This window comes from Lissotriton vulgaris, chromosome 9 (assembly GCF_964263255.1).
Source record: "Lissotriton vulgaris chromosome 9, aLisVul1.2, whole genome shotgun sequence".
Lineage (NCBI taxonomy): Eukaryota > Metazoa > Chordata > Amphibia > Caudata > Salamandridae > Lissotriton > Lissotriton vulgaris.
In genome coordinates, this window is record NC_141697.1 from 32,025,378 (window position 1) to 32,051,133 (window position 25,756).

The window sequence follows — 25,756 nt, forward strand, 5'->3', positions numbered from 1 at the left end:
TGGAGGGTTAGATACAGATGTAAGGCAAAGAGGTGACTACACAAGAGTATGGTAGATTTACACATCGGGCAAAGAGGTGAATACACACTGGAAGGCAAACAGGAGAATACACATAGGAAGGAAAGATTTACCCATGATGCAAAGAGGTGATGACGCAAGGGAAGGGAACATTAAGGCATGGGGCAAACAGTTGAATACCCAAGAGAAGGGTAGATTAACACATGAACAAACAGGTGAATACGCAAGGGAAGGGTAGATTAACACATGAGCAAACAGGTGAATACGCAAGGGAAGGATAGATTCACACATGAGGCAAACAGTTGAAAAGGCGAGGGAAGGGTGGATTCACACATGAGGCAAAGAGTTGAATACGCAATGGAAGAGTAGATTAACGCATGAGGCAAACAGGTGAATACACAAGGGATGGGTAGATTCACACATGAGGCAAATAGGTGAATATGCAAGGGAAGGGTAGATTCACACATGGGGCAAACAGGTGAATATGCAAGGGAAGGGTAGATTCACACATGAGGCAACCAGGTGAATATGCAAGGGAAGGGTGGATTCACACATGAGGCAAAGAGTTGAATACGCAATGGAAGAGTAGATTAACGCATGAGGCAAACAGGTGAATACACAAGGGACGGGTAGATTCACACATGAGGCAAATAGGTGAATATGCAAGGGAAGGGTAGATTCACACATGGGGCAAACAGGTGAATATGCAAGGGAAGGGTGGATTCACACATGAGGCAAAGAGTTGAATACGCAATGGAAGAGTAGATTAACGCATGAGGCAAACAGGTGAATACACAAGGGACGGGTAGATTCACACATGAGGCAAATAGGTGAATATACAAGGGAAGGGTAGATTCACACATGGGGCAAACAGGTGAATACTCAAGGGAAGGGTAGATTCACATGAGGCACACAGGTGAATACACAAGGGACGGGTAGATTCACATGTGGTAAACAGCGGAATACACAAGGGCAGGGTAGATTTCCACAAGGCAAAAAGGTGAATACACAAGGGAAGGAAAGATTCACACATGAGGCAAACAGGTGAATACCCATGGAGGGTTAGATACAGATGTAAGGCAAAGAGGTGACTACACAAGAGAATGGTAGATTCACACATCGGGCAAAGAGGTGAATAAGCACTGGAAGGCAAACAGGAGAATACACATGGGAAGGAAAGATTCACCAATGATGCAAAGAGGTGAATACGCAAGGGAAGGGAACATTAGTGCATGGGGCAAACAGTTGAATACCCAAGAGAAGGGTAGATTAACACATGAGCAAACAGGTGAATACGCAAGTGAAGGATAGATTCACACATGAGGCAAACAGTTGAAAATGCAAGGGAAGGGTGGATTCACACATGAGGCAAAGAGTTGAATACGCAATGGAAGGGTAGATTCACACATGAGGCAAACTGTTGAATACTCAAGGGAAGGGTAGATTTGCACATGAGGCAAACAGGTTAATATGCAAGGGAAGGTTAGATTCACACATGAGGCAAACAGGTGAATATGCACAGGGAAGGGTAGATTCGCACATGAGGAAAACAGGTGAATACTCAAGGGAAGGGTATGTTCACACATGGGACAAACAGGTGAATGCAAAAGGGAAGGGTAGATTCACACATGAGGCTACCAGGTGAATACACAAGGGAAGGGTAGATTTGCACTTGAGGCAACCGGTGAATATGCAAGGGGAGGGTAGATTCACACAAGGGGCAACCAGGTGAATACACAAGGGAAGTGTAGATTCGCACATGAGGCAAACAAGTTAATATGCAAGGGAAGGGTAGATTCACACGAGGCAAACAGGTGAAGAGGCAAAGGAAGGGTAGATTCACACATGAGGCAAACAGGTGAATATGCAATGGAAGAGTAGATTCACACGTGGGGCTAATAGGTAAATACGGAAGGGAAGGGTAGATTCACACATGAGGCAAATAGGTGAATACGGAAGGGAAGGGTAGATTCACACATGAGGAAAGCAGGTGAATAGTCATGGGAAGGGTAGGTTCACACATGTGACAAACAGGTGAATACAGAAGGGAAGGGTGGATTTCCACATGAGGCAACCAGGTGAATACACAAGGGAAGGGTAGATTTGCACATGAGGCAAACAGCTGAATACTCAAGGGAAGGGTAGATTCACATATGAGGCAAACAGCTGAATACTCAAGGGAAGGGTAGATTCACATATGAGGCAAACAGCTGAATACTCAAGGGAAGGGTAGATTCACATATGAGGCAAACAGGTGAATATGCAAAGGGAAGGCTAGATTCACACAGGGGGCAAACAGGTGAATATGCTAGGGAAGGGTAGATTCATACATAAGGTAAACAGGAGAATACTCAAGAGAAGGGTAGATACAGACGTGAGGCAAAGAAGTGAATACGCAAGGAAAGGATAGATTCAAACGGGGTAAAGAGATGAATATGCAAGGGAAGGGTAGATTCACATGCGCCAAACAGGTGAATACGCATGAGAAGGAAAGATTCACACATGAGGCAAACAGTTGGAAATGCAGGGGAAGGGTGGATTCACACATGAGGCAAAGAGTTGAATACGCAATGGAAGAGTGGATTAACGCATGAGGCAAACAGGTGAATACGCAAGGGAAGGGTAGATTCACATGAGGCAAACAGGTGAATATGCAAGGGGAGGGTAGATTCACACATGGGGCAAACAGGTGAATACAGATGGGAAGGGTAGATTCACACATGAGGCAACCAGGTGAATATGCAAGGGAAGGGTAGATTTGCACATGAGTCAACCAGGTGAATACACAAGGGAAAGGTAGATTTGCACATGAGGCAAACAGGTGAATACTCAAGAGAAGGGTAGATTCACACATGAGGCAAACAGGCGAATATGCATGGGAAGGGTAGATTCACACATAAGGTAAACAGGTGAATACTCAAGAGAAGGGTAGATACAGACGTGAGGCAAACAGGTGATTATGCGTGGGAAGGAAAGATTCACACATGAGGCAAATAGGTGAATACGCAACGAAAGGATGGATTCAAACTGGGTAAAGAGATGAATATGCAAGGGAAGGGTAGATTCACAGGTAGTAAACAGGGGAATACACAAGGGAAGGGTAGATTCACACATGAGGCAAACAGGTGAATATGCGTGGGAAGGAAAGATTCACACATGAGGCAAACAGGGGAATACCCATGGAAGGTTAGATACAGACATAAGGCAAAGAGGTGAATACACAAGAGAAGAGAAGATTCACACATCGGGCAAAAAGGTGAATATGCACTGGAAGGTAGATTCACATGAGGCAAACAGGAGGATACGCATGGAAAGGAAAGATTCACCCATGATGCAAAGAGGTGAACACGCAAGGGAAGGGTAGATTCACACATGGGGCAAAGAGGTGAATACGCAAGGGAAGGGTAGATTCACACTTAAGGCAAACAGGAGAATATGCATGGGAAGGAAAGATTCACCCATGATGCAAAGAGGTGAACACGCAAGGGAAGGGTAGATTAACACATGGGGAAAACAGTTGAATACGCAAGAGAAGGATAGATTAACACATGAGCAAACAGGTGAATACGCAAGGGAAGGGTAGATTCACACATGGGGAAAACAGTTGAATACCCAAGAGAAGGGTAGATTAACACATGAGCAAACAGGTGAATACCCATGGAGGGTTAAATACAGATGTAAGGCAAAGAGGTGACTACACAAGAGAATGGTAGATTCACACATCGGGCAAAGAGGTGAATAAGCACTGGAAGGCAAACAGGAGAATACACATAGGAAGGAAAGATTCACCCATGATGCAAAGAGGTGAACACGCAAGGGAAGGGTAGATTCACACATGGGGCAAAGAGGTGAATACGCAAGGGAAGGGTAGATTCACACTTAAGGCAAACAGGAGAATATGCATGGGAAGGAAAGATTAACCCATGATGCAAAGAGGTGAACACGCAAGGGAAGGGTAGATTAACACATGGGGAAAACAGTTGAATACGCAAGAGAAGGATAGATTAACACATGAGCAAACAGGTGAATACGCAAGGGAAGGGTAGATTCACACATGGGGAAAACAGTTGAATACCCAAGAGAAGGGTAGATTAACACATGAGCAAACAGGTGAATAGGCAAGTGAAGGGTAGATTCACACATGAGGCAAACAGTTGAATACGCAAGGGAAGGGTAGATTCACACATGAGGCAAGCAGTTGAAAATGTGAGGGAAGGTTGGATTCACACATGAGGCAAAGAGTTGAATACACAATGGAAGAGTAGATTAATGCATGAGGCAAACAGGTGAATACGCAAGGGACGGGTAGAATCACACATGAATGAATGAATGAATGAATGTGGGTTTACAGAGCGCGTAGTAACCCGGAAGCATCCCAGCGCTAAAACCAAGAGAGCAGAGTCAGAGGTAGTGAACAGGGAAGACGTGGGGCGGGAGGGTTAGGGGAAGAGGTGAGTTTTCAGGAGTTTCCGGAATTGGAGGTGACAAGGTTCGCTCCTGAGTTTGAGGGGAAGGGCGTTCCACAGTTTGGCTGTGTTAACTGAGAATCGCCGGCCTCCTGTGCGTGCCTTTTTCACTCTGGGCACTGTGATTCGACGTCCATGATCTGAGCGGAGGGGCCTATTAGCTTTGTAAGGCACGACAAGGTTTTTGAGGATGGAGGGGCCCTTGTCCTGAAGAAGTTTATGTGCCAAACAAAGGGATTTAAACGTTATCCTTTCTCGTATTGGGAGCCAGTGCAACAGTTTCAGCGCAGGTTTGGGTGATGATCTCGCCGGGGTGTCCGTGAGGAGCCGTGCTGCGGCGTTCTGAATTTGTTGTAGCTTATTGAGGGTGGATTCCAGTGCTCCAAGGAAGATGGAGTTGCTATGATCCAGTCTAGACAGGATCAGTCCTTGGATGAGCAACTTGCGAGAGGACTGCGGGAGGAGGGGCAGAATTTTCCGGGCCGATCTGAGGAGGCCGAAGCAGGCTCCCGCAGTTTTTTTTGGGTTGCGTCTTAAAGGATAGGTCATTTTCCATCCAGACCCCCAGACTTTTGATCTCCTTTTTAGGGGAAGGGGGTTCCCCCAGACAGGTGGGCCAGATGTTCGGGGGCAGGGTGGATCCTTTGTGCCCTAGTAGCATGAGCACATGAGGCAAACAGGTTAATACGCAAGGGAAGGGTAAATTCACACGAGGCAAACAGGTGAAGAGGCAAAGGAAGGGTAGATTCACACGTGAGGCAAACAGGTGAATATGCAAAGGAAGGGTAGATTCACACGTGAGGCAAACAGGTGAATATGCAAGGGAAGGGTAGATTCACACATGGGGCAAACAGGTGAATACGGCAGGGAAGGGTACATTCACATATCAGGCAACAGGTGAATATGCAAGGGAAGGGTAGATTCACACATGGGGCAACCAGGTGAATGCACAAGGGGAGAGTAGATTCGCACATGAGACAAACAAGTTAATATGCAAGGGAAGGATAGATTCACACCAGGCAAGCAGGTGAAGAGGCAAAGGAAGGGTAGTTTCACACATGAGGCAAACAGGTGAATATTCAATGGAAGGGTAGATTCACACATGAGGAAAACAGGTGAATACTCATGGGAAGGGTAGGTTCACACATGTGACAAACAGGTGAATACAGAAGGGAAGGGTAGATTAGCACATAAGGCAACCAGGCGAATACACAAGGGAAAGGTGGATTTGCACATGAGGCAAACAGGTTAATACGCAAGGGAAGGGTAGATTTACACGAGGCAGACAGGTGAAGAGGCAAAGGAAGGGTAGATTCACACATAAGGCAAACAGGGTAATATAAAAGAGAAGGGTAGATTCACACATGAGGCAAACAGGTGAAGAGGCAAAGGAAGGATAGATTCACACATGAGGCAACCAGGTGAATACACAAGGGTAGAGCAGACTCGCAAATAAGGCAAACAGGTGAATACACAAGGGAAGGGTAGATTCACAAGAGGCAAACAGGTGAAGAGGCAAAGGAAGGGTAGATTCACACATGAGGCAAACAGGTGAATATGCAAGGGAAGGGTAGATTCACACATGGGGCAAACAGGTGAATACTGAAGGGAGGGGAAGATTCACACATGAGGCAAACAGAATAATACGCATGGGAAGGAAAGATATATCCATGACTCACAGAAGTGAATACGCAAGGGAAGGGTAGATTAACACATGAGCAAACAGGTGAATACGCAAGGGAAGGGTAGATTCACACATGAGAAAATATTTGAATACACCAGGGAAGGGTAGATTTACACATGAGGCAAACAGTTGAAAATGCTTAAGAAGGGTGGAGTCACACATGAGGCAAACAGGCGAATACCCATGGAAGGTTAGATACAGGCATAAGGCAAAGAGGTGAATGCACAAGAGAAGAGTAGATTCACACATCGGGCAAAGCGGTGAATATGCACTGGAAGAGTAGATTCACATGAGGCAAACAGGAGAATACGCATGGAAAGGAAAGATTCACCCATGATGCAAAGAGGTGAATACGCAAGGGAAGGGTAGATTCACACATGGGGCAAAGAGGTGAATACGCAAGGGAAGGGTAGATTCACACATAAGGCAAACAGGAGAATATGCATGGGAAGGAAAGATTCACCCATGAGACAAAGAAGTGAATACGCAAGGGAAGGGTAGATTAACACATGGGGAAAACAGTTGAATACGCAAGAGAAGAGTAGAATAACACATGAGCAAACAGGTGAATACGCAAGGGAAGGGTAGATTCATACATGAGGCAAGCAGTTGAAAATGTGAGGGAAGGTTGGATTCACACATGAGGCAAAGAGTTGAATACACAATGGAAGAGTAGATTAATGCATGAGGCAAACAGGTGAATGCGCAAGGGACGGGTAGAATCACACATGAATGAATGAATGAATAAATGTGGGTTTACAGAGCGCGTAGTAACCCGGAAGCATCCCAGCGCTAAAACCAAGAGAGCAGAGTCAGAGGTAGTGAACAGGGAAGACGTGGGGCGGGAGGGTTAGGGGAAGAGGTGAGTTTTCAGGAGTTTCCGGAATTGGAGGTGACAAGGTTCGCTCCTGAGTTTGAGGGGAAGGGTGTTCCACAGTTTGGCTGTGTTAACTGAGAATCGCCGGCCTCCTGTGCGTGCCTTTTTCACTCTGGGCACTGTGATTCGACGTCCATGATCTGAGCGGAGGGGCCTATTAGCTTTGTAGGGCACGACAAGGTTTTTGAGGATGGAGGGACCCTTGTCCTGAAGAAGTTTATGTGCCAAACAAAGGGATTTAAACGTTATCCTTTCTCGTATTGGGAGCCAGTGCAACAGTTTCAGCGCAGGTTTGGGTGATGATCTCGCCGGGGTGTCCGTGAGGAGCCGTGCTGCGGCGTTCTGAATTTGTTGTAGCTTATTGAGGGTGGATTCCAGTGCTCCAAGGAAGATGGAGTTGCTATGATCCAGTCTAGACAGGATCAGTCCTTGGATGAGCAACTTGCGAGAGGACTGCGGGAGGAGGGGCAGAATTTTCCGGGCCGATCTGAGGAGGCCGAAGCAGGCTCCCGCAGTTTTTTTTGGGTTGCGTCTTAAAGGATAGGTCATTTTCCATCCAGACCCCCAGACTTTTGATCTCCTTTTTAGGGGAAGGGGGTTCCCCCAGACAGGTGGGCCAGATGTTCGGGGGCAGGGTGGATCCTTTGTGCCCTAGTAGCATGAGCACATGAGGCAAACAGGTTAATACGCAAGGGAAGGGTAAATTCACACGAGGCAAACAGGTGAAGAGGCAAAGGAAGGGTAGATTCACACGTGAGGCAAACAGGTGAATATGCAAAGGAAGGGTAGATTCACACGTGAGGCAAACAGGTGAATATGCAAGGGAAGGGTAGATTCACACATGGGGCAAACAGGTGAATACGGCAGGGAAGGGTACATTCACATATCAGGCAACAGGTGAATATGCAAGGGAAGGGTAGATTCACACATGGGGCAACCAGGTGAATACACAAGGGGAGAGTAGATTCGCACATGAGACAAACAAGTTAATATGCAAGGGAAGGATAGATTCACACCAGGCAAGCAGGTGAAGAGGCAAAGGAAGGGTAGTTTCACACATGAGGCAAACAGGTGAATATTCAATGGAAGGGTAGATTCACACATGAGGAAAACAGGTGAATACTCATGGGAAGGGTAGGTTCACACATGTGACAAACAGGTGAATACAGAAGGAAAGGGTAGATTAGCACATAAGGCAACCAGGCGAATACACAAGGGAAAGGTGGATTTGCACATGAGGCAAACAGGTTAATACGCAAGGGAAGGGTAGATTTACACGAGGCAGACAGGTGAAGAGGCAAAGGAAGGGTAGATTCACACATAAGGCAAACAGGGTAATATAAAAGAGAAGGGTAGATTCACACATGAGGCAAACAGGTGAAGAGGCAAAGGAATGATAGATTCACACATGAGGCAACCAGGTGAATACACAAGGGTAGAGCAGACTCGCAAATAAGGCAAACAGGTGAATACACAAGGGAAGGGTAGATTCACAAGAGGCAAACAGGTGAAGAGGCAAAGGAAGGGTAGATTCACACATGAGGCAAACAGGTGAATATGCAAGGGAAGGGTAGATTCACACATGGGGCAAACAGGTGAATACTGAAGGGAGGGGAAGATTCACACATGAGGCAAACAGAATAATACGCATGGGAAGGAAAGATATATCCATGACTCACAGAAGTGAATACGCAAGGGAAGGGTAGATTAACACATGAGCAAACAGGTGAATACGCAAGGGAAGGGTAGATTCACACATGAGAAAATATTTGAATACACCAGGGAAGGGTAGATTTACACATGAGGCAAACAGTTGAAAATGCAAGGGAAGGGTGGAGTCACACATGAGGCAAACAGGCGAATACCCATGGAAGGTTAGATACAGGCATAAGGCAAAGAGGTGAATGCACAAGAGAAGAGTAGATTCACACATCGGGCAAAGCGGTGAATATGCACTGGAAGAGTAGATTCACATGAGGCAAACAGGAGAATACGCATTGAAAGGAAAGATTCACCCTTGATGCAAAGAGGTGAATACGCAAGGGAAGGGTAGATTCACACATGGGGCAAAGAGGTGAATACGCAAGGGAAGGGTAGATTCACACATAAGGCAAACAGGAGAATATGCATGGGAAGGAAAGATTCACCCATGAGACAAAGAAGTGAATACGCAAGGGAAGGGTAGATTAACACATGGGGAAAACAGTTGAATACGCAAGAGAAGAGTAGAATAACACATGAGCAAACAGGTGAATACGCAAGGGAAGGGTAGATTCATACATGAGGCAAACAGTTGAATACGCAAGGGAAGGGTAGATTCACACATGAGGCAAGCAGTTGAAAATGCGAGGGAAGGTTGGATTCACACATGAGGCAAATTGTTGAATACGCAATGGAAGAGTAGATTAACGCATGAGGCAAACAGGTGAATACGCAAGGGACGGGTAGATTCACTCATGAGGCAAACAGGTTAATAGGGAAGGGTAGATTCACACGAGGCAAACAGGTCAAGAGGCAATGGAAGGGTAGATTCACACGTGAGGCAAACAGGTGAATATGCAAGGGAAGGGTAGATTCACACATGGGGCAAACAGGTGAATACGGAAGGGAAGGGTACATTCACACATCAGGCAACAGGTAAATATCCAAGGGAAGGGTAGATTCACACATGGGGCAACCAGGTGAATACACAAGGGACGGGTAGATTCACACATGAGGCAAACAGGTTAATAGGGAAGGGTAGATTCACACGAGGGAAACAGGTGAAGAGGCAAAGGAAGGGTAGATTCACACGTGAGGCAAACAGGTGAATATGCAAGGGAAGGGTAGACTCACACATGGGGCAAACAGGTGAATACGGAAGGGAAGGGTACATTCACACATCAGGCAACAGGTAAATATGCAAGGGAAGGGTAGATTCACACATGGGGCAACCAGGTGAATACACAAGGGAAGGGTAGATTCGCACATGAGGCAAACAGGTTATTATGCAAGAGAAGGGTAAATTCACACCAGGCAAACAGGCGAAGAGGCAAAGGAAGGGTAGTTTCACACATTAGGCAAATAGGTGAATATGCAATGGAAGGGTAGATTCACACATGGGGCAAACAGGTAAATACGGAAGGGAAGGGTAGATTCACACATGAGGCAAACAGTTGAATATGCAAGGGAAGGGTAGATTCACACATGAGGCAAACAGGAGAATATGCATGGGAAGGAAAGATTCACCCATGAGACAAAGAAGTGAATACGCAAGGGAAGGGTAGATTAACACATGGGGAAAACAGTTGAATACGCAAGAGAAGAGTAGAATAACACATGAGCAAACAGGTGAATACGCAAGGGAAGGGTAGATTCATACATGAGGCAAACAGTTGAATATGCAAGGGAAGGGTAGATTCACACATGAGGCAAGCAGTTGAAAATGCGAGGGAAGGTTGGATTCACACATGAGGGAAATTGTTGAATACGCAATGGAAGAGTAGATTAACGCATGAGGCAAACAGGTGAATACGCAAGGGACGGGTAGATTCACTCATGAGGCAAACAGGTTAATAGGGAAGGGTAGATTCACACGAGGCAAACAGGTCAAGAGGCAATGGAAGGGTAGATTCACACGTGAGGCAAACAGGTGAATATGCAAGGGAAGGGTAGATTCACACATGGGGCAAACAGGTGAATACGGAAGGGAAGGGTACATTCACACATCAGGCAACAGGTAAATATGCAAGGGAAGGGTAGATTCACACATGGGGCAACCAGGTGAATACACAAGGGACGGGTAGATTCACACATGAGGCAAACAGGTTAATAGGGAAGGGTAGATTCACACGAGGGAAACAGGTGAAGAGGCAAAGGAAGGGTAGATTCACACGTGAGGCAAACAGGTGAATATGCAAGGGAAGGGTAGACTCACACATGGGGCAAACAGGTGAATACGGAAGGGAAGGGTACATTCACACATCAGGCAACAGGTAAATATGCAAGGGAAGGGTAGATTCACACATGGGGCAACCAGGTGAATACACAAGGGAAGGGTAGATTCGCACATGAGGCAAACAGGTTATTATGCAAGAGAAGGGTAAATTCACACCAGGCAAACAGGCGAAGAGGCAAAGGAAGGGTAGTTTCACACATTAGGCAAATAGGTGAATATGCAATGGAAGGGTAGATTCACACATGGGGCAAACAGGTAAATACGGAAGGGAAGGGTAGATTCACACATGAGGCAAACAGTTGAATATGCAAGGGAAGGGTAGATTCACACATGAGGCAAACAGGTGAAGAGGCAAAGGAAGGGTAGATTCACACATGAGGCAAACAGGTGAATATGCAAGGGAAGGGTAGATTCACACATGGGGAAAACAGGTTAATACGCAAGGGAAGGGTAGATTCACAAGAGGCAAACAGGTGAAGAGGCAAAGGAAGGGTAGATTCACACATGAGGCAAACAGGTGAATATGCAAGGGAAGGGTAGATTCACACATGGGGAAAACAGGTGAATACTGAAGGGAAGGGTAGATTCACACATGAGGCAAACAGAAGAATACGCATGGGAAGGAAAGATTCTCCATTACTCAAAGAAGTGAATACGCAAGGGAAGGGTAGATTGACACATGAGGCAAACAGTTGAATACGCAAGAGAAGGGTAGATTAACCCATGAGCAAATAGGTGAATACGCAAGGGAAGGGTAGATTAACACATGAGCAAACAGGTGAATACGCAAGGGAAGGGTGGATTCACACATGAAGCAAACAGTTGAAAATGCAAGGGAAGGGTGGAGTCACCCATGAGGCAAAGAGTTGAATAGACAATGGAATGGTAGATTACGCATGAGACAAACCGGTGAATATGCAAGGGAAGGGTAGATTCACACATGAGGCAAACCGTTGAATACGCAAGGGAAGGGTAGATTCCCACATGAGGCAACCAGGTGAATACACAAGGGAAGGGTAGATTCGCACATGAGGCAAACAGATTAATACGCAAGGGAAGGGTAGATTCACATGAGGCAAACAGGTGAATATGCAAGGGAAGGGTAGATTCACACATGGGGCATACAGGTGAATATGGAAGGGAAGGGTAGATTCACACATGAGGCAAACAGGTGAATATGCAAGGGAAGGGTAGATTCACACTTGGGACAAACAGGTGAATACGGAAGGGAAGGGTAGATTCACACATGAGGCAAACAGGTGAATATGCAAGAGAAGGATAGATTCACACATGGGTCAAACAGGTGAAAACAGAAGGGAAGGGTAGATTCACACATGAGGCAACCAGGTGAATACACAAGGGAAGGGTAGATTTGCACATGAGGCAAACAGGTTAATACGCAAGAGAAGGGCATATTCACACAAGGCAAACAGGTGAAGAGGCAAAGGAAGGGTAGATTCACGCATAAGGCAAACAGGGTAATATGCAAGGGAAGGGTAGATTCACACATGAGGTAAACAGGTGAATACTCAAGAGAAGGGTAGATACAGACGTGAGGAAAACAGGTGAATATGCGTGGGAAGGAAAGATTCACACATGAGGCAAATAGGTGAATACGCAAGGAAAGGATGTATTCAAACGTGGTAAAGAGATGAATATGCAAGGGAAGGGTAGATTCACACATGGGGCAACCAGGTGAATACACATGGGAAGGGTAGATTCGCACATGAGGCAAACAGGTTAATACGGAAGGGAAGGGTAGATTCACACATGAAGAAAACAGGTGAATACTCATGGGAAGGGTAGGTTCACACATGTGACAAACATGTGAATACAGAAGGGAAGGGTAGATTCGCACATGAGGCAACCAGGTGAATACACAAGGGAAGGGTGGATTTGCACATGAGGCAAACAGGTTAATACGCAAGGGAAGGGTAGATTTACACGAGGCAGACAGGTGAAGAGGCAAAGGAAGGGTAGATTCACACATGAGGCAAACAGGGTAATATAAAAGAGAAGGGTAGATTCACACATGAGGCAAACAGGTGAAGAGGCAAAGGAAGGATAGATTCACACATGAGGCAACCAAGTGAATACACAAGGGAAGAGCAGACTCGCAAAAAAGGCAAACAGGTGAATACGCAAGGGAAGGGTAGATTCACGAGAGGCAAAGGAAGGGTAGATTCACACATGAGGCAAACAGGTGAATATGCAAGGGAAGGGTAGATTCACTCATGGCACTCATGGGGCAAACAGGTGGATACTGAAGGGAGGGGTAGATTCACACATGAGGCAAACAGAAGAATACACATGGGAAGGAAAGATATATCCATGGCTCAAAGAAGTGAATACGCAAGGGAAGGGTAGATTAACACATGAGGCAAACAGTTGAATACGCAAGAGAAGGGTAGATTAACACATGAGCAAACAGGTGAATACGCAAGGGAAGGGTAGATTAACACATGAGCAAACAGGTGAATACGCAAGGGAAGGGTGATTCACACATGAGGCAAATAGTTGAATACACCAGGGAAGGGTAGATTTACACATGAGGCAAACAGTTGAAAATGCAAGGGGAGGGTGGAGTCACACATGAGGCAAACAGGCGAACATGCGTGGGAAGGAAAGATTCACACATGAGGCAAACAGGGGAATACCCATGGAAGGTTAGATACAGGCATAAGGCAAAGAGGTGAATACACAAGAGAAGAGTAGATTCACACATCGGGCAAAGAGGTGAATATGCATTGGAAGGGTAGATTCACATGAGGCAAACAGGAGAATACGCATGGAAAGGAAAGATTCACCCTTGATGCAAAGAGGTGAATGCGCAAGGGAAGGGTAGATTCACCCATGGGGCAAAGAGGTGACTACGCAAGGGAAGGGTAGATTCACACATAAGGCAAACAGGAGAATATGCATGGGAAGGAAAGATTCACCCATGAGACAAAGAAGTGAATACGCAAGGGAAGGGTAGATTAACACATGGGGAAAACAGTTGAATACGCAAGAGAAGGATAGATTAACACATGCGCAAACAGGTGAATACGCAAGGGAAGCTTAGATTCATACATGAGGCAAACAGTTGAATACGCAAGGGAAGGGTAGATTCACACATGAGGCAAGCAGTTGAAAATGCGAGGGAAGGTTGGATTCACACATGAGGCAAAGAGTTGAATACGCAATGGAAGAGTAGATTAATGCATGAGGCAAACGGGTGAATACGCAAGGGACGGGTGGATTCACACATGAGGCAAAAACGTTAATAGGGAAGGGTAGATTCACACGAGGCAAACAGGTGAAGAGCAAAGGAAGGGTAGATTCACACATCGGGCAAAGCGGTGAATATGCACTGGAAGAGTAGATTCACATGAGGCAAACAGGAGAATACGCATTGAAAGGAAAGATTCACCCTTGATGCAAAGAGGTGAATACGCAAGGGAAGGGTAGATTCACACATAAGGCAAACAGGAGAATATGCATGGGAAGGAAAGATTCACCCATGAGACAAAGAAGTGAATACGCAAGGGAAGGGTAGATTAACACATGGGGAAAACAGTTGAATACGCAAGAGAAGAGTAGAATAACACATGAGCAAACAGGTGAATACGCAAGGGAAGGGTAGATTCATACATGAGGCAAACAGTTGAATACGCAAGGGAAGGGTAGATTCACACATGAGGCAAGCAGTTGAAAATGCGAGGGAAGGTTGGATTCACACATGAGGCAAATTGTTGAATACGCAATGGAAGAGTAGATTAACGCATGAGGCAAACAGGTGAATACGCAAGGGACGGGTAGATTCACTCATGAGGCAAACAGGTTAATAGGGAAGGGTAGATTCACACGAGGCAAACAGGTCAAGAGGCAATGGAAGGGTAGATTCACACGTGAGGCAAACAGGTGAATATGCAAGGGAAGGGTAGATTCACACATGGGGCAAACAGGTGAATACGGAAGGGAAGGGTACATTCACACATCAGGCAACAGGTAAATATGCAAGGGAAGGGTAGATTCACACATGGGGCAACCAGGTGAATACACAAGGGACGGGTAGATTCACACATGAGGCAAACAGGTTAATAGGGAAGGGTAGATTCACACGAGGGAAACAGGTGAAGAGGCAAAGGAAGGGTAGATTCACACGTGAGGCAAACAGGTGAATATGCAAGGGAAGGGTAGACTCACACATGGGGCAAACAGGTGAATACGGAAGGGAAGGGTACATTCACACATCAGGCAACAGGTAAATATGCAAGGGAAGGGTAGATTCACACATGGGGCAACCAGGTGAATACACAAGGGAAGGGTAGATTCGCACATGAGGCAAACAGGTTATTATGCAAGAGAAGGGTAAATTCACACCAGGCAAACAGGCGAAGAGGCAAAGGAAGGGTAGTTTCACACATTAGGCAAATAGGTGAATATGCAATGGAAGGGTAGATTCACACATGGGGCAAACAGGTAAATACGGAAGGGAAGGGTAGATTCACACATGAGGCAAACAGTTGAATATGCAAGGGAAGGGTAGATTCACACATGAGGCAAACAGGTGAAGAGGCAAAGGAAGGGTAGATTCACACATGAGGCAAACAGGTGAATATGCAAGGGAAGGGTAGATTCACACATGGGGAAAACAGGTTAATACGCAAGGGAAGGGTAGATTCACAAGAGGCAAACAGGTGAAGAGGCAAAGGAAGGGTAGATTCACACATGAGGCAAACAGGTGAATATGCAAGGGAAGGGTAGATTCACACATGGGGAAAACAGGTGAATACTGAAGGGAAGGGTAGATTCACACATGAGGCAAACAGAAGAATACGCATGGGAAGGAAAGATTCTCCATTACTCAAAGAAGTGAATACGCAAGGGAAGGGTAGATTGACACATGAGGCAAACAGTTGAATACGCAAGAGAAGGGTAGATTAACCCATGAGCAAATAGGTGAATACGCAAGGGAAGGGTAGATTAACACATGAGCAAACAGGTGAATACGCAAGGGAAGGGTGGATTCACACATGAAGCAAACAGTTGAAAATGCAAGGGAAGGGTGGAGTCACCCATGAGGCAAAGAGTTGAATAGACAATGGAATGGTAGATTACGCATGAGGCAAACCGGTGAATATGCAAGGGAAGGGTAGATTCACACATGAGGCAAACCGTTGAATACGCAAGGGAAGGGTAGATTCCCACATGAGGCAACCAGGTGAATACACAAGGGAAGGGTAGATTCGCACATGAGGCAAACAGATTAATACGCAAGGGAAGGGTAGATTCACATGAGGCAAACAGGTGAATATGCAAGGGAAGGGTAGATTCACACATGGGGCATACAGGTGAATATGGAAGGGAAGGGTAGATTCACACATGAGGCAAACAGGTGAATATGCAAGGGAAGGGTAGATTCACACTTGGGACAAACAGGTGAAAACAGAAGGGAAGGGTAGATTCACACATGAGGCAACCAGGTGAATACACAAGGGAAGGGTAGATTTGCACATGAGGCAAACAGGTTAATACGCAAGAGAAGGGCATATTCACACAAGGCAAACAGGTGAAGAGGCAAAGGAAGGGTAGATTCACGCATAAGGCAAACAGGGTAATATGCAAGGGAAGGGTAGATTCACACATGAGGTAAACAGGTGAATACTCAAGAGAAGGGTAGATACAGACGTGAGGAAAACAGGTGAATATGCGTGGGAAGGAAAGATTCACACATGAGGCAAATAGGTGAATACGCAAGGAAAGGATGGATTCAAACGTGGTAAAGAGATGAATATGCAAGGGAAGGGTAGATTCACACATGGGGCAACCAGGTGAATACACATGGGAAGGGTAGATTCGCACATGAGGCAAACAGGTTAATACGGAAGGGAAGGGTAGATTCACACATGAAGAAAACAGGTGAATACTCATGGGAAGGGTAGGTTCACACATGTGACAAACATGTGAATACAGAAGGGAAGGGTAGATTCGCACATGAGGCAACCAGGTGAATACACAAGGGAAGGGTGGATTTGCACATGAGGCAAACAGGTTAATACGCAAGGGAAGGGTAGATTTACACGAGGCAGACAGGTGAAGAGGCAAAGGAAGGGTAGATTCACACATGAGGCAAACAGGGTAATATAAAAGAGAAGGGTAGATTCACACATGAGGCAAACAGGTGAAGAGGCAAAGGAAGGATAGATTCACACATGAGGCAACCAAGTGAATACACAAGGGAAGAGCAGACTCGCAAAAAAGGCAAACAGGTGAATACGCAAGGGAAGGGTAGATTCACGAGAGGCAAAGGAAGGGTAGATTCACACATGAGGCAAACAGGTGAATATGCAAGGGAAGGGTAGATTCACTCATGGCACTCATGGGGCAAACAGGTGGATACTGAAGGGAGGGGTAGATTCACACATGAGGCAAACAGAAGAATACACATGGGAAGGAAAGATATATCCATGGCTCAAAGAAGTGAATACGCAAGGGAAGGGTAGATTAACACATGAGGCAAACAGTTGAATACGCAAGAGAAGGGTAGATTAACACATGAGCAAACAGGTGAATACGCAAGGGAAGGGTAGATTAACACATGAGCAAACAGGTGAATACGCAAGGGAAGGGTGATTCACACATGAGGCAAATAGTTGAATACACCAGGGAAGGGTAGATTTACACATGAGGCAAACAGTTGAAAATGCAAGGGGAGGGTGGAGTCACACATGAGGCAAACAGGCGAACATGCGTGGGAAGGAAAGATTCACACATGAGGCAAACAGGGGAATACCCATGGAAGGTTAGATACAGGCATAAGGCAAAGAGGTGAATACACAAGAGAAGAGTAGATTCACACATCGGGCAAAGAGGTGAATATGCATTGGAAGGGTAGATTCACATGAGGCAAACAGGAGAATACGCATGGAAAGGAAAGATTCACCCTTGATGCAAAGAGGTGAATGCGCAAGGGAAGGGTAGATTCACCCATGGGGCAAAGAGGTGACTACGCAAGGGAAGGGTAGATTCACACATAAGGCAAACAGGAGAATATGCATGGGAAGGAAAGATTCACCCATGAGACAAAGAAGTGAATACGCAAGGGAAGGGTAGATTAACACATGGGGAAAACAGTTGAATACGCAAGAGAAGGATAGATTAACACATGCGCAAACAGGTGAATACGCAAGGGAAGCTTAGATTCATACATGAGGCAAACAGTTGAATACGCAAGGGAAGGGTAGATTCACACATGAGGCAAGCAGTTGAAAATGCGAGGGAAGGTTGGATTCACACATGAGGCAAAGAGTTGAATACGCAATGGAAGAGTAGATTAATGCATGAGGCAAACGGGTGAATACGCAAGGGACGGGTGGATTCACACATGAGGCAAAAACGTTAATAGGGAAGGGTAGATTCACACGAGGCAAACAGGTGAAGAGCAAAGGAAGGGTAGATTCACACGTGAGGCAAACAGGTGAATATGCAAGGGAAGGGTAGATTCACACATGGGGCAAACAGGTGAATACGGAAGGGAAGGGTACATTCACACATCAGGCAACAGGTGAATATGCAAGGGAAGAGTAGATTCACACATGGGGCAACCAGGTGAATACACAAGGAAAGGGTAGATTCGCACATGAGGCAAACAGGTTAATATGCAAGGGAAGGGTAGATTCACACCAGGCAAACAGGCGAAGAGGCAAAGGAAGGGTAGTTTCACACATGAGGCAAACAGGTGAATATGCAATGGAAGGGTAGATTCACACGTGGGGCAAACAGGGAAATACGGAAGGGAAGGGTAGATTCACTCATGAGGCAAACAGGTGAATATGCAAGGGAAGGGTAGATTCACACATGAGGAAAACAGGTGAATACTCATGGGAAGGGTAGGTTCACACATGTGACAAACAGGTGAATACAGAAGGGAAGGGTAGATTCACACATGAGGCAACCAGGTGAATACACAAGGGAAGGGTAGATTTGCACATGAGGGAAACAGGTTAATATGCAAGGGAAAGGTAGATTTACACAAGGCACACAGGTGAAGAGGCAAAGGAAGGATAGATTCACACATGAGGCACCCAGGTGAATACTGAAGGGAAGGGTAGATTAACACATGAGCAAACAGGTGAATACGCAAGGGAAGGGTAGATTAACACATGAGCAAACAGGCAAATACGCAAGGGAAGGGTAAATTAACACATGAGCAAACAGGTGAATACGCAAGAGAAGGGTAGATTCACACATGAGGCAAATAGCTGAATACACCAGGGAAGGGTAGATTTACACATAGGCAAACAGTAGAAAATGCAAGTGAAGGGTGGAGTCACCCATGAGGCAAAGAGTTGAATAGGCACTTTGAATGGTAGATTACGCATGAGACAAACAGGTGAATATGCAAGGGAAGGGTAGATTCACACATGAAGCAAACCATTGAATACGCAAGGGAAGGGTTGATTCCCACATGAGGCAACCAGGTGAATACACAAGGAAAGGGTAGATTCGCACATGAGGCAAACAGGTTAATATGCAAGGGAAGGGTAGATTCACACCAGGCAAACAGGCGAAGAGGCAAAGGAAGGGTAGTTTCACACATGAGGCAAACAGGTGAATATGCAATGGAAGGGTAGATTCACACGTGGGGCAAACAGGGAAATACGGAAGGGAAGGGTAGATTCACTCATGAGGCAAACAGGTGAATATGCAAGGGAAGGGTAGATTCACACATGAGGAAAACAGGTGAATACTCATGGGAAGGGTAGGTTCACACATGTGACAAACAGGTGAATACAGAAGGGAAGGGTAGATTCACACATGAGGCAACCAGGTGAATACACAAGGGAAGGGTAGATTTGCACATGAGGCAAACAGGTTAATATGCAAGGGAAAGGTAGATTTACACAAGGCACACAGGTGAAGAGGCAAAGGAAGGATAGATTCACACATGAGGCACCCAGGTGAATACTGAAGGGAAGGGTAGATTAACACATGAGCAAACAGGTGAATACGCAAGGGAAGGGTAGATTAACACATGAGCAAACAGGCAAATACGCAAGGGAAGGGTAAATTAACACATGAGCAAACAGGTGAATACGCAAGAGAAGGGTAGATTCACACATGAGGCAAATAGCTGAATACACCAGGGAAGGGTAGATTTACACATAGGCAAACAGTAGAAAATGCAAGTGAAGGGTGGAGTCACCCATGAGGCAAAGAGTTGAATAGGCACTTTGAATGGTAGATTACGCATGAGACAAACAGGTGAATATGCAAGGGAAGGGTAGATTCACACATGAAGCAAACCATTGAATACGCAAGGGAAGGGTTGATTCCCACATGAGGCAACCAGGTGAATACACAAGGGAAGGGTAGATTCGCACATAAGGCAAACAGGTTAATACGCACGGGAAGGGTAGATTCACCCATGGGGCAAACAGGTGAATATGGAAGGGAAGGGTAGATTCACACATGAGGCAAACAGGTGAATATGCAAGGGAAGGGTAGATTCACACATGAGGCAAACAGGTTAATACGCAAGGGAAGGAAGGGTAGATTCACATGAGGCAAACAGGTTAATACGCAAGGGAAGGGTAGATTCACACATGGGACAAACAGGTGAATATGGAAGGGAAGGGTAGATTCACACATGAGGCAAACAGGTGAATACACAAGGGAAGGGTAGATTCACACATGAGGCAAACAGGTTAATACGCAAGGGAAGGAAGGGTAGATTCACATGAGGCAAACAGGTTAATACGCAAGGGAAGGGTAGATTCACTCAGGGAAAACAGGTGAAGAGGCAAAGGAAGAGTAGATTCACACATAAGGCAAACAGATTAATATACAAGTGAAGGGTAGATTCACACATGAGGGAAACAGGTAAAGAGGCAAAGGAAGGGTAGATACACACATGGGGCAAACAGGTGAATACGGAAGGGAAGGGTAGATTCACACATGAGGCAAACAGGTTAATATGCAAGGGAAGGAAGGGTAGATTCACATGTGGCAAACAGGTTAATACGCAATAGAAGGGTAGATTCACTCGGGGAAAACAGGTGAAGAGGCAAAGGAAGGGTAGATTCACACATAAGGCAAACAGATTAATATACAAGGGAAGGGTAGATTCACACATGAGGGAAACAGGTAAAGAGGCAAAGGAAGGGTAGATTCACACATGGGGCAAACAGGTGAAAACAGAAGGGAAGGGAAGATTCACACATGAGGCAACCAGGTGAATACACAAGGGAAGGGTAGATTTGCACATGAGGCAAACAGGTTAATACGCAAGAGAAGGGTATATTCACACAAGGCAAACAGGTGAAGAGGCAAAGGAAGGGTAGATTCACACATGGGGCAAACAGGTGAAAACAGAAGGGAAGGGTAGATTCACGCATGAGGCAAACAGGGTAATATGCAAGGGAAGGGTAGATTCACACATGAGGCAAACAGGTGAAGAAACAAAGGAAGGGTAGATTCACACATGAGGCAAACAGGTGAATACACATGGGAAAGGTAGATTCACACATGAGGCAAACAGGTGAATATGCACAGGGAAGGGTAGATTCACACATGGGGCAAACAGGTGAATATGCAAGGGAAGGGTAGATTCACACATGAGGCAAACAGGTGAATATGCAATGGAAGGGTAGATTCACACGTTGGGCAAACAGGTAATAAGGAAGGGAAGGGTAGATTCACACATGAGGCAAACAGGTAATACTGAAGGGAAGGGTAGATTCACACATGAGGCAAACAGAAGAATACGCATGGGAAGGAAAGATTCATCCATGACTCAAAGAAGTAAATACGCAAGGGAAGGGTAGATTAACACATGAGGGAAACAGTTGAATACGCAAGAGAAGGGTAGATTAACACATGAGCAAACAGGTGAATACGCAAGGGAAGGGTAGATTAACACATGAGCAAACAGGTGAATACGCAAGGGAAGGGTAGATTCACACATGAGGCAAATAGTTGAATACACCAGGGAAGGGTAGATTTACAAATGAGGTAAACAGTTGAATACACCAGGGAAGGGTAGATTTACACATGAGGCAAACAGTTGAAAATTCAAGGGAAGGGTGGAGTCCCCCATGAGGCAAAGAGTTGAATAGGCAATGGAATGGTAGATTACGCATGAGACAAACAGGTGAATATGCAAGGGAAGGGTAGATTCACACATGAGGCAAACCGTTGAATATGCAAGGGAAGGGTAGATTCCCACATGAGGCAACCAGGTGAATACACAAGGGAAGGGTAGATTCGCACATGAGGCAAACAGGTTAATACGCAATGGAAGGGTAGATTCACATGAGGCAAACAGGTGAATATGGAAGGGAAGGGTAGATTCACACATGAGGCAAACAGGTGAATATGCAAGGGAAGGGTAGATTCACACATGGGACAAACAGGTGAATATGGAAGGGAAGGGTAGATTCACACATGAGGCAAACAGGTGAATACACAAGGGAAGGGTAGATTCACACATGAGGCAAACAGGTTAATACGCAAGGGAAGGGTAGATTCACATGAGGCAAGCAGGTTAATACGCAAGGGAAGGGTAGATTCACTCGGGGAAAACAGGTGAAGAGGCAAAGGAAGGGTAGATTCACACATAAGGCAAACAGGTGAATATGCAAGAGAAGGATAGATTCACACACGAAGGAAACAGGTAAAGAGGCAAAGGAAGGGTAGATTCACACATGGGGCAAACAGGTGAATAAGGATGGGAAGGGTAGATTCACACATGGGGCAAACAGGTGAAAACAGAAGGGAAGGGTAGATTCACACATGAGGCAACCAGGTGAATACACAAGGGAAGGGTAGATTCGCACATGAGGCAAACAGGTTAATACGCAAGAGAAGGGCATATTCACACAAGGCAAAAAGGTGAAGAGGCAAAGGAAGGGTAGATTCACGCATAAGGCAAACAGGGTAATATGCAAGGGAAGGGTAGATTCACACATGAGGCAAACAGGTGAATACACATGGGAAGGGTAGATTCACACATGAGGCAAACAGGTGAATATGCAAGGGAAGGGTAGATTCACACATGGGGCAAACAGGTGAATATGCAAGGGAAGGGTAGATTCACACATGAGGCAACCAGGTGAATATGCAAGGGAAGGGTAGATTCACACATGAGGCAAACAGGTGAATATGTCAGGGAAGGGTAGATTCACACATGAGGCAACCAGGTGAATATGCAAGGGAAGGGTAGATTCACACATGAGGCAAACAGGTGAATATACAAGGGAAGGGTAGATTCACACATGAGGCAAACAGCTGAATATGCAAGGGAAGGGTAGATTCACACATGAGGCAAACAGGTGAATATGCAAGGGAAGGGTAGATTAACACATGAGGCAACCAGGTGAATATGCAAGGGAAGGGTAGATTCACACATGAGGCAAACAGGTGAATATGCAAGGGAAGGGTAGATTCACTCATGAGGCACACAGGTGAATACACAAGGGAAGGAAAGATTCACACATGAGGCAAATAGGTGAATATGCAAGGGAAGGGTAGATTCACACATGAGGCAACCAGGTGAATATGCAAGGGAAGGGTAGATTCACACATGAGGCAAACAGGTGAATATGCAAGGAAAGGGTAGATTCACACATGAGGCAACCAGGTGAATATGCAAGGGAAGGGTAGATTCACACATGAGGCATACAGGTGAATATGCAAGGGAAGGGTAGATTCACACATGAGGCAAACAGGTGAACATGCAAGGGAAGGGTAGATTCACACATAAGGCAAACAGGTGAATATGCAAGGGAAGGGTAGATTCACACATGAGGCAACCAGGTGAATATGCAAGGGAAGGGTCAAGTCAAGTCAAGTCAAGTCAAGGAATTTATATAGCGCACTACATACCCAGAGGGTTTCAAGGCGCTTAGGGAGGGGAGGGGGATTACTTGTCAAATATCCATGTTTTGAGTTGCTTTCTGAATGCTGGGTGGTTCACGAGAATGAGTAAAAACCATGTTTGGTGGAAGAGATAAATAATAATAAACTGCTTTTAATAGAGCAGTAAATACCACAGTTTTGTCATTTGTAAATGCTATAAATAACAGGTGTTGCTATTGCCAGATTTAATGGTATCCATTTTAACAGCCTTCAAGAGGATGAACGGCTGAGTTGACCTTTTTCCGAACAGTCACATAGACTAAATCAAAGCGCATCGTTCAACATCACAATTCAAAGATTGTGTTGTTTCAACTTGCGTGTTTTGTGGTAGCCTGAGTTACGCACAACCAAATGTAGTCGTCAGCCTCTTTCCAACGGCTGTTACATGAGAAGCTGAATATCAGTTCAAATGGTTTGTTTCAGTGGCTCCACCATGTGATTCTCTGACCACCTTCCCAGCCAAAATATTCGCCATATGTGGCCAACAACTTCCCAAGGGGCATATTATCAAGAACGGCGTTAAAATTATCGCCGGTTTAGCAGCAGAAAACTGCCTCTAAAGGGGCGATAATGGGCTTGATAATATGCCCTTGAGAATTGCAATAGAAGCCCATGTTGACACCATAATATGGGCTTCTGTTGGAAATCTCAAGGGCATATTATCAAGCCCATTATCGCTGCGTTAGCAGCAGTTTTCTGCCGCGCGCTGAACAGGCGATAATTATTAACGCCGTTCTTGATAATATGCCCTCAAATAAAGAGGGCGGGGGTTCAGTTTTTTTATCGATTATATGATGGCGAACATCACATTTGCACGAATGGTTATAGAAAGGCTAGGCTACCTCTGTGCTCATAAGATGAAGCTATGAGCACTTCCCTGCAGCATCGCTCCCCATGGCCTTCACGTCGAGTTCCTTACCCTTGTAATGTGGCGCTCCATATTGCGCTGCCGTCTGCTAATCTGTGCACCCCGGCAGCTTTTGTGGCTGGACTGGACTGTTCGAATAATGGAGACGTAGCAGTACACCATGACGCAGACCGGGATAAGGAAGCCCCATAGAAGGACACCAACGACGTAGGACTTGTAGGTAGCCGAGACTGCGGCCAGGATCCAGTCAATTTCACACGTGCCGTACTTCCGGTCTGGAAAAACACAAGGCCACAAAAAAAGATCTCTGGGGATGAAACAATCCCATATAATTACATCCCTTTACCTGTAATCACACCCCCAAATTGTCAATTCTATGTGCTGGCCCAGTCTGATGTCACATCTGGCGGCCTATTTACGAGTATGTCACGCAGTGTAGAGTCACCATGCTGCTCCGCACTGATTACAGGGAAAGGGCAGAAATGCGCTGCATTTAAGGCAATACGGCACGTTCCTGCCTTTTCACCTGTGCTGGCACCCTCTTGATAGCCTAGCGACAATGTGGGCACCGGTGCCTCATGATGCCAGGGTGCCTCTGTTGCAGGCAGAATTGTTTTTGTGCAGGAAGGGGCACCTCCCTGCACAAAAACAATCCCGAGAGGCACATTCCTCCTTCTATGTGTGCTGCAGAATGCAGAATGCAGAACACAGCACAGATCGAAAGAGGAAGCACCCACGCAACGCCATGGAACCCTTTACCAGGGCAGAGTATGGAAACGCTGCGTTTTGCGCTGTGTTGCCTTTTTTTTTTTTTTTTGTCCTCATTTGCCTTCCCTTTTCCGAAAAAGGACATACCAACCACTTTACCCGGCTCATAGCCTTGATTTGATTTTTCCGATGGCATAGATGTCCTAAACCGAGAAGGAATATATTCAGCTCTATCTAGGTATTTTTCAACCTGTAGGACCCATTCGATACTAGGCTGGCCCAGGTCCAAGAGCGT

General features: G+C 45.8%; 1 protein-coding gene across 1 annotated transcript in view; it reads right to left on the minus strand.

Annotated features, from left to right (window-relative positions):
* LOC147689572 (uncharacterized) overlaps positions 1-25,756 on the minus strand; it is a 125,352-nt gene that overhangs the window by 14,701 nt on the left and 84,895 nt on the right. The window contains exon 5 of the mRNA XM_086938116.1: positions 24,805-25,028. Coding sequence (XP_086794242.1) covers positions 24,805-25,028 — 224 coding nt within the window. The remainder of the gene's footprint in view (positions 1-24,804; positions 25,029-25,756) is intronic.